General features: G+C 46.4%; 1 protein-coding gene across 1 annotated transcript in view; it reads right to left on the bottom strand.

The window, feature by feature from the left end:
• LOC146191564 (uncharacterized) overlaps positions 1-11,973 on the bottom strand; it is a 107,414-nt gene that overhangs the window by 77,262 nt on the left and 18,179 nt on the right. Inside the window, exons 5-6 of the mRNA XM_084602072.1 lie at positions 4,428-4,550; positions 53-178 (exon numbers count right to left, since the gene is read on the bottom strand). Coding sequence (XP_084458198.1) covers positions 53-178; positions 4,428-4,550 — 249 coding nt within the window. The remainder of the gene's footprint in view (positions 1-52; positions 179-4,427; positions 4,551-11,973) is intronic.

Below are 11,973 nucleotides of genomic sequence, written 5' to 3'. Positions count from 1 at the left end.
GGAAGCATGCTTCCATGCTCCCTTTCTGTTTTTTGGATTGCATTTAACTTACGTATACAGGTTTTTCCATCTGAGTGCAGGTCATGGCCGTAGGTTTGGCAGCGGCAAAAAAAGGAGCCTACAGTGTTCTCGCAGTACTCCATGCATCCTCCGTTATTAGCTGCGCATTCGTTTATATCTGAAAGGAAAGAATCGCGCGTAGCCGTGTAAAAGCATAAGAGGCGTTTGTTTCAAAGAGTGCAACTACGCCCTCTAAGTGTCCTCCACAATTTTTAGTCCAAAAGCATTCGTACTGTGATAACTCTGGAAATATGAGGTCTGTTGAAGTGACGCATCCAGCCTAAACAGGAACCAGCCACCATGAACCTTGTAAGGATATGGTATCGTGAGTGACTAGAGCTTGCGGTCATTAGTACCACTCTTACTATCCACTAATTTTTGCGAAATGAAAGTAGCCAGTCGTTGTGCTTGTCCCTACCGAATCGAATGTTTCCAGAGAACAGAGGTTAGTTATCCCCCTTTCCTTTTTTTCCATTTTGTTCTCGAGTACTCCGCATTGAGTCACCCACAAATGGTGTAGGGGATTGCTGCTTTGACGTGAGGCCGAAGTAGCCTATAGTCAGTGGTTGCGCATTGACACAGGCAGAAACAAGGTTCGTGTGTATACCCCTCCCGGTTTGCTGGCCTTTGCCCAGGGGTTGTCTGCTTGAGTCTAGGAAGAGAGGAGCGGGGAGGCAATAATTGGGGCCCTCTTCTCCATCGCCGCTGGCCATTGCAGTCTGGCGGGATGAGCCATCGAAGTGCGACCTTGTTCATCGATGTGTGCTCTGTGCATCTCTTGCCCTTCTTCAAGTTGTTACCCACTATAGCCTTGTATACATGAGCCCGACGCAAGCGGGTCGGGTAGGGGGGAGCCGGTTGTCGAGCTGAGCCAGCCCGACCCGTCCGGGTTTACATGAGCTCGTTTCTGTCGGGCAAAGATCGCTGCTACACCGTGCGTCGAGCAAGAGAACCAGGCGCAGGCAGGAGAGGAGGAAAAGGAGGAATGTTCAGACGAACAGCTCACGGTCCCGTCCCCGACCAGCAAGGAGGCAAGAGAGGAGGTGCCTGCCCGACGCGTCAGAGTATACATGCCCCTCGCCCATCGGGTAGGGTCGAGCCAACCCACCCCCTGCAGTCGGGCTGGCGGGACCCGACCCGACGGTCCTTTAGCTCGACCCCCTAGCGTATACATGAGCCCGATAGCCGGTTTTTAGCCCGACAGGCCTCCCCGACCCGACTTTGTCGGTCTCATGTAAACCCCCTGTATTTAACTCTTAGACATGCTATTCGGGCAGCGAGTGCTCTTAGCTCTACCTTGAACGCGCGCAATTCCACAGAACTCAGCCAGTGGCAGCGGTAGTGCTTTAAATTGTATCGATGTCTGGAGGATTATTACAATGGTTTGTTATGTACTTACTCTAATATTGTGCTCTCAATTGATTGCACCTTTCTACCCACGGAGCATGAACGCAAGTGCGTGGTGAAATGCGGTCTTCAGCATGGCTGGGGAGAACCCCTGTTAGCGAAGTGCCACCTAATGCGTTCTTATTGCAATTTCGCACTCTGTACCTTCCAGAAGTTTCATAGAAGTTTCACGCCTCCGCATAAATCTACCGCTAACAAGCGTCGACCCTAATGAAAAAATTGTATGAGGCAATAACCTCACATTTTGTCACACAATCTCACTTAATTCGCATAAGAAATGCCATACAAGTAACATATAATTGCATAACGTCTCACAGTTTCTTGTACATTATAACTTATTTAAGATATTTTATGATAATGATGCGCACCGTATGAGAGTCTTTGCGATTATATGAGAATTTATGAGGTTATTGACCCGTAGAACTTTTGGTCTTTCAGTAGGGCATCCTCCCACAACTCACCTATCCGTGCCCTCGACAAGGACTATACACCAACTAGAAGCCCATTCAGCAGCGGAACGAAAAAGCGGCGTCTAAACAAAATTATATGACGAAAGAGAAAACCAGGTGTTATCTAGAAGCCCATAGACCACAAATTCAGCAAATTGTACCGCTCACTAGCGCCACCCACCATCAGCTCATCTATTCGTGCCCACCAGAACTACAACGGCTAGAAGCCCACGCAGCAGCGGAACGAAAAAGCAACGTCTAAACCGAATTATACGATGAAATGATAAAACCAGATAGTCTCTAGAAGCCCATACTTATACCCATTCGCCAAAATCTACCGCTTACAAGCGCCACCCAGAACCAGCTCACCCATTTGCACCCTCGACATGGTCTACATCTACTAGAAGTCCATGTAGCAACGGAACGAAGAAGCGACGGCTAAAACGTCTAAAGTACAAGACGCACTTGGAAACCATGTATTCTCTAGAAGCCGATATACCATCCATTTAGCTAAATCCACAGCTCATAAGCGCCATCCACCACCAACTCACCCATCTACGCCCTCCACAAGGACTACACCGACTAACGTCCCACACGACAGCTGACCCGAAATCAGATAGCAAAACGAAATTCTAAGACGCAATGTGAAAGCCAGCTGTTCTGAAGCCTTACTCCTAAGCCACCTCCTCATCCCAGTCCACCACCGGAGGTTAGGGGCTGCTCACTTACCCACGCGCCAACTTCGACGTACCTCCGCCTGTATCGCCCCCTGTCACCTTCGAGGAAACTGAAATGTGCGAGGCTCCGGATTATAGTAAAAATTTTCCATAGAATGAAATGAGCAAAGCACCTGGGTAAATGAAATACTTCCGCAGATTTGGAGCATCAAATGTTCAATCGTCCCTTTATTTAACTGTTTCTTTCTCTCTTATTTCTTTTTTTTTATTTCCCTGCGATACATAAATGTTAAGAGCTGAGGACAGATGAATGAGCTCGGTCCGGTATTCTCCCATCTAAACTTCGGCACCAGTTATTATTAAAAAGCTTGAGCGGCAGAAAAGGAAGTGAGAAAGCAAGACAGAAATGGGCGGAAACTTAGATGATGCAGCATTAATGGCTCCCGTCCGCACTCCCCGTGTGGGTGCTGCCTGCACTTCACTACCTCTTTACTTTGTGCCTCTATTACCTCACTCATGCTCGTCAGAATCAATTCAGACGTGGTTACTACGTTACATAAAGACCACCCGACATATTGAAAAGCTCTCGTTTAACCAAGCCGTAAGAGCACGCTTGCGTGGCCTCGATGGAACCTGTCTGACTCTGGTTCCAAGGGCCGTAAGGTCGAGTCCCATCTTACCCTCCCATCACAAAGGACCTATCTCAGTACCTCTTGCCAACTAAGCCTTTGTCACGCGTTCTTGTGACGTCACACAATCCGTCGACCAATCAGTACCTGACCCTGCTCGTCACTCGCGAACTGCAAGCTTGCAGACGCATGCCCGCGGTTATTGCTCTCAACGTCGACGCTGGATCTTCCAGAGAGCGGAGTCGTTAATGCTAACGTCGTAACTTACTGGGCGGTGACTGTTGGCAAACGCGAACATTCAGCATAAGGTAATGTGTGTGGGAAGGGACGAACTTCAGAAAGCAGGTTTAGTTTAGGAAGGGGGAGTGGGAGCTTGGATCAAAGAATATTACCAGGCTAGTTGGTGCAGGATTTTGTGAAGAACAGCGCAAACACAGACAAACACAGTAGCTTGTTCATCTGTGTTCGCGCTAATCTTCACAAGGGAGTTTGTGATTGAGAAAGATGGGGGAGCGTGGAGCAGAGAAGGGGTGTGGAGGAAGTTGGGAGACTTCAGTAGCTTAGGGTACGTAGGTCACCGGTAGCGGCTCTGACCAATTTCCTCTCGCCTATCTCGAGAAATTCATAACTGCTCGGTTAAGACCTGTCTGATTTCAAAGAAAAATTGGGAGTCTGTCAAAGGAGGGATGAAATAGGAAGACTCGAGAATCGGGAAAGTGCTTGGCTCCATATCGGGTATAATCTAATAACAACAGAATAAAAAAAAAATCGTACAAAATTGTACAGCATATGAAAAATGAAAACTGCAGTTATCTGTGTATACGCTTACTCAGAAAGAGAGCTGTTGTTTTCAATTCCTTAGTAATACGAATAGAGTCATTCCTGAGGGGGTGGCGCGTACCGCAACAGCGTACTGATCAAATGGGGTTTTTACTTAATCAGCGCAAATAGAGTCATGATAATATCGCCGTGCACAAAAAACCCTAGGTGAAGATAAAAATTATTAGAAGTGTAATTACATAAAGTTGCAAAAAACATCCGCCGTAGGGATTTAATTCATCAAAAATTTGCGCTGGTTTAATGCGTTGAAAATGGCTGCGCACATATGTCACTCCTTTGCAAATATTTATTGAAATCCCTCGACGGCTAACGGTTAAGAAAATGATAGAAACTTTTATAGGGTAATATACATTTATAATAGTTACCTATGCACGATGATGCGTCCCTGTCTAGTTTATACCCATCAGGACAGCCGCAGCGGAAGCTTCCCACTGTGTTGATGCAGAATTGCTGACATCTGTTCTTCTCGGTTTGACATTCGTCGATATCTGCAAACAAAGAGGAAGAAGAAAACCGAGCTCAAAAAATAAGAGTAAGCAGCTAGGGAGCAAGCCAGGCATAAAAGTGTCACTAGGAATAAAAATGGTAAAAGCAGTTGCCACGCTGCCTTCTGATGTGAAGCTTCTAGCGAACCGATCAGACTAATAGAAGTGGCCGGTGTGCGGCCATTTGAAATTTTCGAGTAACGAACCCAACCTGATTGAGCAGCTTGTCATATTGAGGTGTCTCTAACCAACTAGCCCCGCAACGCATTTTACTGGAACGAACCCAATCCATTCAGTCAGCTAGACCAACAACAGTGGCTGCTGTTCAATGTTATTCGAAGCATCTTGAATACGTTCTGACTATTGCGGAGAAGATTTAAACAATTGGCAAGCAGTAGCTTTTTGTGACATCGATGTTTCAAAAACAGGGTTTATTCTCATGTTTCATTTTAGGGATAACCTCTGTGTTCTGTGTGGCAAATAGACTTTTAGTGGGATACCGGATCCTTCATATAATGCTCCGACATATGGCTGTCAAAATTGCTTTGGTTTAGTTTATGGGGTTAAACGTCCCAAAGGGACTCCGGCAATGAGAGACGGCGTAGTGGAGGCTTTCGGAAATTTCGACCACCTGGGGTTATTTAACGCGCACTGACATCGCACAGCACACGGACGCCTTCCTTGTCACCTCCGACGAAAAGCGGCCGCCGAGGCTGGGATTCGATCCCGCATCCTTGGAAACAGTAGTCGAACGTCCTAACCACTGCGCAACCCCGGCGGCCCTTCAAAATTGGGCGACATGACAAAGCTCAGCCAGTTCTTTCAAGCTTTGCCTGCGTACCTGATATCGGACTGATTGATTTTTACCCTCATCATTTTCATTAACTCAGATTTCCCGCTAGTTTTTCTTTGCGATCATCATAAGCAGGTGGCACTTTGATACAATGATTATGACATGGCGGCCATAAAGTGAATATACTCACTGCACACCGCCTGAAGTCTACTGATTATAGCGCCGCCTATAAACTTCACTATTTCGCGTGAGTATTCGTTTTGCAAGAATACTGATACGGAGCACGGAACTTTCGTTTTGTACAAATATTCACACAAGTAGCATATAACCACGCTGATATTCGAGTGAACAAATGGATAAGGATTATATTGCAACGGAAGAGATTGCTCCCAGCCTGTGGCTGGGGAAGGGGGAGGAATGTCATGTAATTGAAGAAAAAACTTCTCGGTTCTTGCTTAGGGCCCCTGCGCGTTATTGGTCGATCTCTCTTGCATTACTCGAAGCAGGCTTTTCTTTTATCATATGTCGAAATTGACAAAAAACATATTGTGCTGCGACGCTCCAGCGCATTTGGTGTGCTACGGGGGCATGTCATCACGTGGAATATGCTGAAATTTGTGTCTTTGTTGTGAAATAGGCATGCAGTGCCAATAAAATGCAAGTGTGCCTTGTTCGATTCGACTGCATCGTGTATGCCGAGAAACTACTTGCAAATATTCGATTTACATTCACATAAGTTCTTTTACTAGTTATTCGGTTGTGAGAAAGTACTGTTCGCGCACATTTTCCCATTTCGTGAAGCGAATACCGGGGAGTGGCAGTTAATTTATTTTTATTTGAAGCAAATATTCTCAAATCTAAAGGCACATTTCACGATCACCCACATAAAGCATAAACAATTGAGGAAAAAAAATTGGCTGTGGCTTAGCTTGGTTAAGCCTGTTAATTGCGAAGCAATACGTGGGTTCTGCTATTGTACCGCTTGTGGTGATGCTCTGGATAGGCTTATGCTAGTATGGCTATGGTGACACTCTTGGCTGTGCTATGTTTCTGCTATGTTTGGCATGGGTAAACACGCACAGACAAGAATGACGACACACATATGCTACTTGTTTTCATCTTTTATTTTATTTTTTATTTTCCAAACTAGTAGTGCTGGAACGAGATGCACATTCCTCACTGTCGGCCAAACTTATAACTTCCTCACTTGCTTCTGCCGTTGATTCTGCTGCCGAAGACGCTGAGCGTTTTTTTCGCCTTGCTGCATCTTGAGCTCGTCGCTTGGAAAGCCGTTCTTCTCGTTCTTCTTCTGTCTACGTAGCTCGCTGATGCTTTCTCTTTGCAACCTGCCGAAGCGTATAGGCTGGAGACGGCATCTCATGGGCTTGACGAGAAGAGCGGGAGTCAAGCCGCGGCCGTGGCTATGCGCCGCGCAAGGTGACGGCGTGAGATGGGGCCCCGTTTTTAAGCAGATGGTATGACGTCACATAGGGTGCCTCGATGTCAGCGCCGCCCATCGAGGCACACTAACGACACATAGCGCGCAGCGCCCCTCGTGAGAGGAGCGGGAGTCAGGCCGCGGCCGTGGCTATGCGCCGCGCAAGGCGACGGCGTGAGATAAGGCCCCGTTTTTACACAGGTGGTATGACGTCTCGCAGCGAGATCACGCGAAAGGTCAAGCGTGGCTGAGGTGGTACGGGCTGATGTGGTAACTAAAGTAGTATTGATTCGCAATAATAAAAGGTTGAGTAAAACTCTCATGAGAATAACGGGTTTGGATAGAGATATCGTCAACGCCAAACCGCCGAACGCGGAACTGGCTTATGGTACTAGTGGCTTTCCGCTTCACGTCAAGGTGGCCAGATCGACTTCCGGCAGAAGCATATCGATGAAGACAACAAAAATATAATAATGAGGCACAACTCCGCCTTCTGTGCATGACGCGATAGCGGCCTTGTTTTCTAATTAGGCACAGGCTCATTAGTCTCTACTCGTAAGAAACAAGTTTAAGTTAACTATCACACAGCATACGTATCAAGCGCAGCTTGTTGTGAACTGTATAAGCGGGCCTTACTTAGCCTAGTCGACAGAGAGTCTGGTTTACAGCCAAATATCCGTGGGCTTGAATCTCATCTGAAACCTCAAAATCTCGACATTCTTATTCAAGCGCAATTAATTTCTGTGTAATCCTAGACATGTGGCGAATGTTGTTCTCAATTCGGTATCATGATTTAATCAGTTTCATTCCAAGCATGATAAGTTTTATGTCAGCTTTGTGAATCGAACCAGAAGAGGATGTCTGCAAGGAATCATCATCATCATCAGCCTGATTATACCCACTGCAGGGCAAAGGCCTCTCCCATATTTCTCCACTTAATCCGGTTCTGTGCTAGCTGCATCCACTTGACCCCTGCGAACGTTTTTACCTCATCCGCCCACCTAACTTTCTGCCGCCCCCTGCTACGCTTTCCTTCCCTTGGAATCCAGTTTGTTACCCTCAGCGACCATCGGTTATCCTCTCCTCGTACTACATGTCCTGCCCATGTCCATTTCTTCTTCTTAATTTTTACTAGAATGTCGGTAACTTGAGTTATTTCTCTGACCCACTCTGCACGCTTTCTATCTCTTAATGTTACCCCTACCATTTTTCGTTCCATAGCCCTCTGGGTTGTCCTCAACTTAAGTAGAACTCTCTTGGTTAGCCTCCACGTTTCAGCCCCATAGGTGAGTACAGGCAAGATGCAACTGTTGTATACTTTCCTCTTGAGCGATACCGGTAAGCTGCTAGTCATAATCTGCGAGTGCTTGCCAAATGCGCTCCATCCCAATCTTATTCTTCTTGTTATTTCCTTTTCATGGTGCGGATCTGCGGTTACTACATGTCCTAAGTAGACATATTCGCCTGCTATTTCCAGTATTTCGCTACTTAATGTAAACTGCTGTTCCTTCCCGAGGAAGTTGAACATTACCTTAGTCTTCTGCATATTGATTTTCAAGCCTACCTTTCTACTTTTCCTGTCTAGTTCATCAATAATTATTTGGAGTTCATCCCCCAAGTTGCTTAGCAAGGCAATGTCATCAGCAAATCGCAGATTACTGAGGTATTCTCCATCTACCCTTATCCCTAACTGCTCCCATTCCAAGTCTCTGAATACTTCCTCTAAACAAGCTGTGAATAGTACTGGGGAGATTGTGTCTCCTTGCCTAACACCTTTCTTTATGGGAATTTTGTTACTTGCTTTATGCAGAACTATGGTTGCTGTGCAGCCACTATATATATCTTCCAGCACTTTCACGTACGGCTCGTCTACCCCCTGATTTCGCAATGCCTGCATCACCGCCGAGGTTTCAACTGAGTCAAATGCTTTTTCGTAATCAATGAATGCTATGTATAAGGGCTGGTTGTATTCCGAGCATTTTTCTATCACCTGATTGATGGTATGGATATGATCGACAGTAGAGTACCGTTTCCGAAACCCTGCTTGATCCTTTGCTTGATTGCAGTCTAAAGTTGTCCTGATTCTATTAGTGATTACCTTAGCAAATACCTTATACGTAACAGACAGTAAGCTGATTGGTCTGTAATTTTTAAGGTCCTTAGATTCCCCTTTCTTGTGAATGAGGATAATGTTTGCATTCTTCCATGGTTCCGGTACCGTCGATGACACCAGGCACTGCGTATACAGTGTGTCCAGTTTTTCTAGCACGATATCCCCCCCGTCCTTCAGCAAATCTGTAGTTATCTGATCCTCTCCAGCTGATTTCCCCCTTTTCATAGTTTCTAGTGCTTTCTTGACCTCGTCCTTTGTCACTGGTGGAACGTCTGACTGTTTTTCCCTACCGCCAATCTCATTACGGTCCTGACTACTTTGGCTACTTTAGAGATCTGTATAGAACTCCTCGGCTACTTTGACTATCTTTTCCATATTAGTGATGACGTTGCCCGCCTTGTCCCTTATCGCATACATCTGGTTTTTGCCTATGCCCAATTTCTTCTTTATCGCTTTAAGGCTTCCCCCGTTCTTTACAGCATGCTCAATTTTCTCCATGTTATACTTCCTTATATCGGCCACCTTGCGCTTATTGATTAGCTTTGATATCTCGGCCAATTCGATCTGGTCTGCTGGATTGGAAGCTTTCATACTCTGGCGTTTCTTAACAAAATCTTTCGTCTCCTTAGACAGCTTACCGGTATCCTCTCTAACTATCATACCGCCTACTTCTACCGCGCACTCAGTAATGATATCTCTGAAATTATTGTTCCTTGCCTCTAGGGTAATGTCGCCATCCTCAGTTAGAGCTGAATACCTATTCTGTAGCGAGATCCTGAACTCTTCTGCCCTCCCCCTCACCGCTAATTCGTTGATGGGTTTCTTTCTTACTAATCGGTTGCGTTCCTTCTTCAGATTTAGGCTAATTCGGGACCTCACCATCCTGTGGTCACTGCATCGCACTTTCCCGATTACCTCTACATCTTGCATAATGGCGGGGGTTGAACACATTATGAAGTCGATTTCATTTTTAGTCTGTCCGTTAGGACTTTTCCATATGTCTATTTCGGGTTCTTCCGTTTGTTGAAGACGGTATTCATGATTCGTAAGTTCTTGCGCTCTGCAAACTCAACCAGTAACTCCCCCCTGCTATTCCTAGAACCAATGCCATAGTCACCTACTGCCTTGTCTCCTGCCTGTTTTTTCCCTACCTTGGCATTGAAGTCGCCCATTAGTACAGTATATTGCGTCTTTACTTTTCGCATTGCCGATTCTACATGTTCATAGAAGCTTTCAACTGCCTGGTCATCATAACTACATGTAGGTGCATAGGCCTGTACAACCTTCAGTTTATACCGCTTATTAAGCCTAATTACGATGCCTGCAACCCTCTCATTAATACTATAGAATTCATCTATATTGCCCGCTATATACGTATTGACAAGGAGACCTACTTTGTCGCCTCTCTGGTAAACCTCGATAACACAGTACGTACCCATCCTTCAGTACAGTATATGCCTCATTCGGCCTCCTAACCTCACTAAGCCCTATGACATCCCATTTCATGCCCTCTAGTTCCTCTAACAGCACTGCTAAACTAGCTTCACTAGCTAGAGTTCTAGCATTAAACGTTGCCAGGGTCAGTTTCCAATGGCGGCCTGTCCAGCAGAGCCAGGCTTTCTTAGCACCCCCTGCTGTGTCACAGGTCAGACCGCCGCCGTGGTCAGTTGTTCCGCAGCCGCTGGTGACTGAGGGCCGGGGTTTTATGGAGCTTATCATAGGAGGTTGCGGCCAATTACTGCACCAGGGTGGCCAACTCCTGTTCTGGTGAGGGTGTGCGTTGCCGGAGGTGTTCACCGGCATCAGGTCGCACCCCAAACCTGTGTATGCAATTCCATCGACACGCGGATTTTTTTTTCATCCGGTGCAGAATTGCGCGGCACCGGGATTTGAACCCCGGTCCTCTTGCATGCGAGGCGGATGTTCTACCGCTACGCCACCGCTACGCCACCAAGGAATACAGTTGCTTGTTGGGAATGCCATTAGTTAATATACGTTATTTAGCGTTGCGACACTCTAGAGAACCGCTCACGGTTCATGTGGTACATTCAGCCCGCGGTGGTAACTGATATAAACCACTGATGTGCCAATTTGTTTTCTTTCTCCTAGCTGCAATAACAGCGCTCCCGTATAATACAGATGAAAGCTGGCCAAGATTAATATATGATTATTCGCCTGAAATTGGCCCATTTTTTCTCCCTTTCAAGACGCCCAGTGAGACGGTCTTTATTTTTCTTAATATATGGCTCATATGCATGTACTGTCATGCTCAAACTACTTCGACAATGGAAAGACCTAGCATAACGTTATCCGCGATCCGCGATCCGTCACCGTAAACCGTCACCGTTTGCGGCCGGTAAACACATGTTGATTGGTCCAAATGCGGCAGGTCTGTGTGCCGACTTCTACACTGGAACGTCCAGAGAATATGAGCAGGCGCAGCTGAATGCTCGGTGGCGGATCAGGGTAGCTGAACGCTACCGCGCCACGCCAAATATCGAATATCTAGAGAACACAACAAATGTTTTGACTCTGAGTCACACTCAACACACTATCCATAGACCACGCAGAATTTGACGTCTTATTGCACATTACTAGCAACCTTTAATGCTATATTAGTATTGTTCAAATATTATTATAGCAAAAGCAATACTACGACAGGCAGAGCGAGACCTCGGGTGGCCGCAGCTATTCTGTGAAGAGGCGTAGCTGCGTTGTGAAGACGCGTAGCTACGTCGTGAAGAGGCGTAGCTACGCGTCTTCTAGCTAGCTAGCTACCCCTATGCAACGGGCAGGAGCTGCCAACTCGAATCGCTCCTTTCATATGGTAGGGTGATATCAGAATCAGCCCGCCAGAACCGTTTGCATTCTCGTTACCCCTACGACACGCAGGCACGTCCATACGGCTTGGTTGAAGTGTGACTTTATTTTTGGGCCGGTAGCTTTCGCTCTGGCGTCATACCCTTAAAGGATGAGCTTAAGTGTCCCCAATAATGTAGCATCTTATACTGATAGGGCGTGATAGGTGAATAATGTAGCAGGCAGAAGAAGTTTCAGCCGTTGCTTTCACAATTCAACTAGG

Source organism: Amblyomma maculatum, chromosome 4, assembly GCF_055883805.1.
Source record: "Amblyomma maculatum isolate TAMU_Amacu chromosome 4, ASM5588380v1, whole genome shotgun sequence".
Classification (NCBI taxonomy): domain Eukaryota; kingdom Metazoa; phylum Arthropoda; class Arachnida; order Ixodida; family Ixodidae; genus Amblyomma; species Amblyomma maculatum.
The sequence above is the reverse complement of the archived record's forward strand: the minus strand, read 5'-3'. Positions and strand labels throughout refer to the sequence as shown.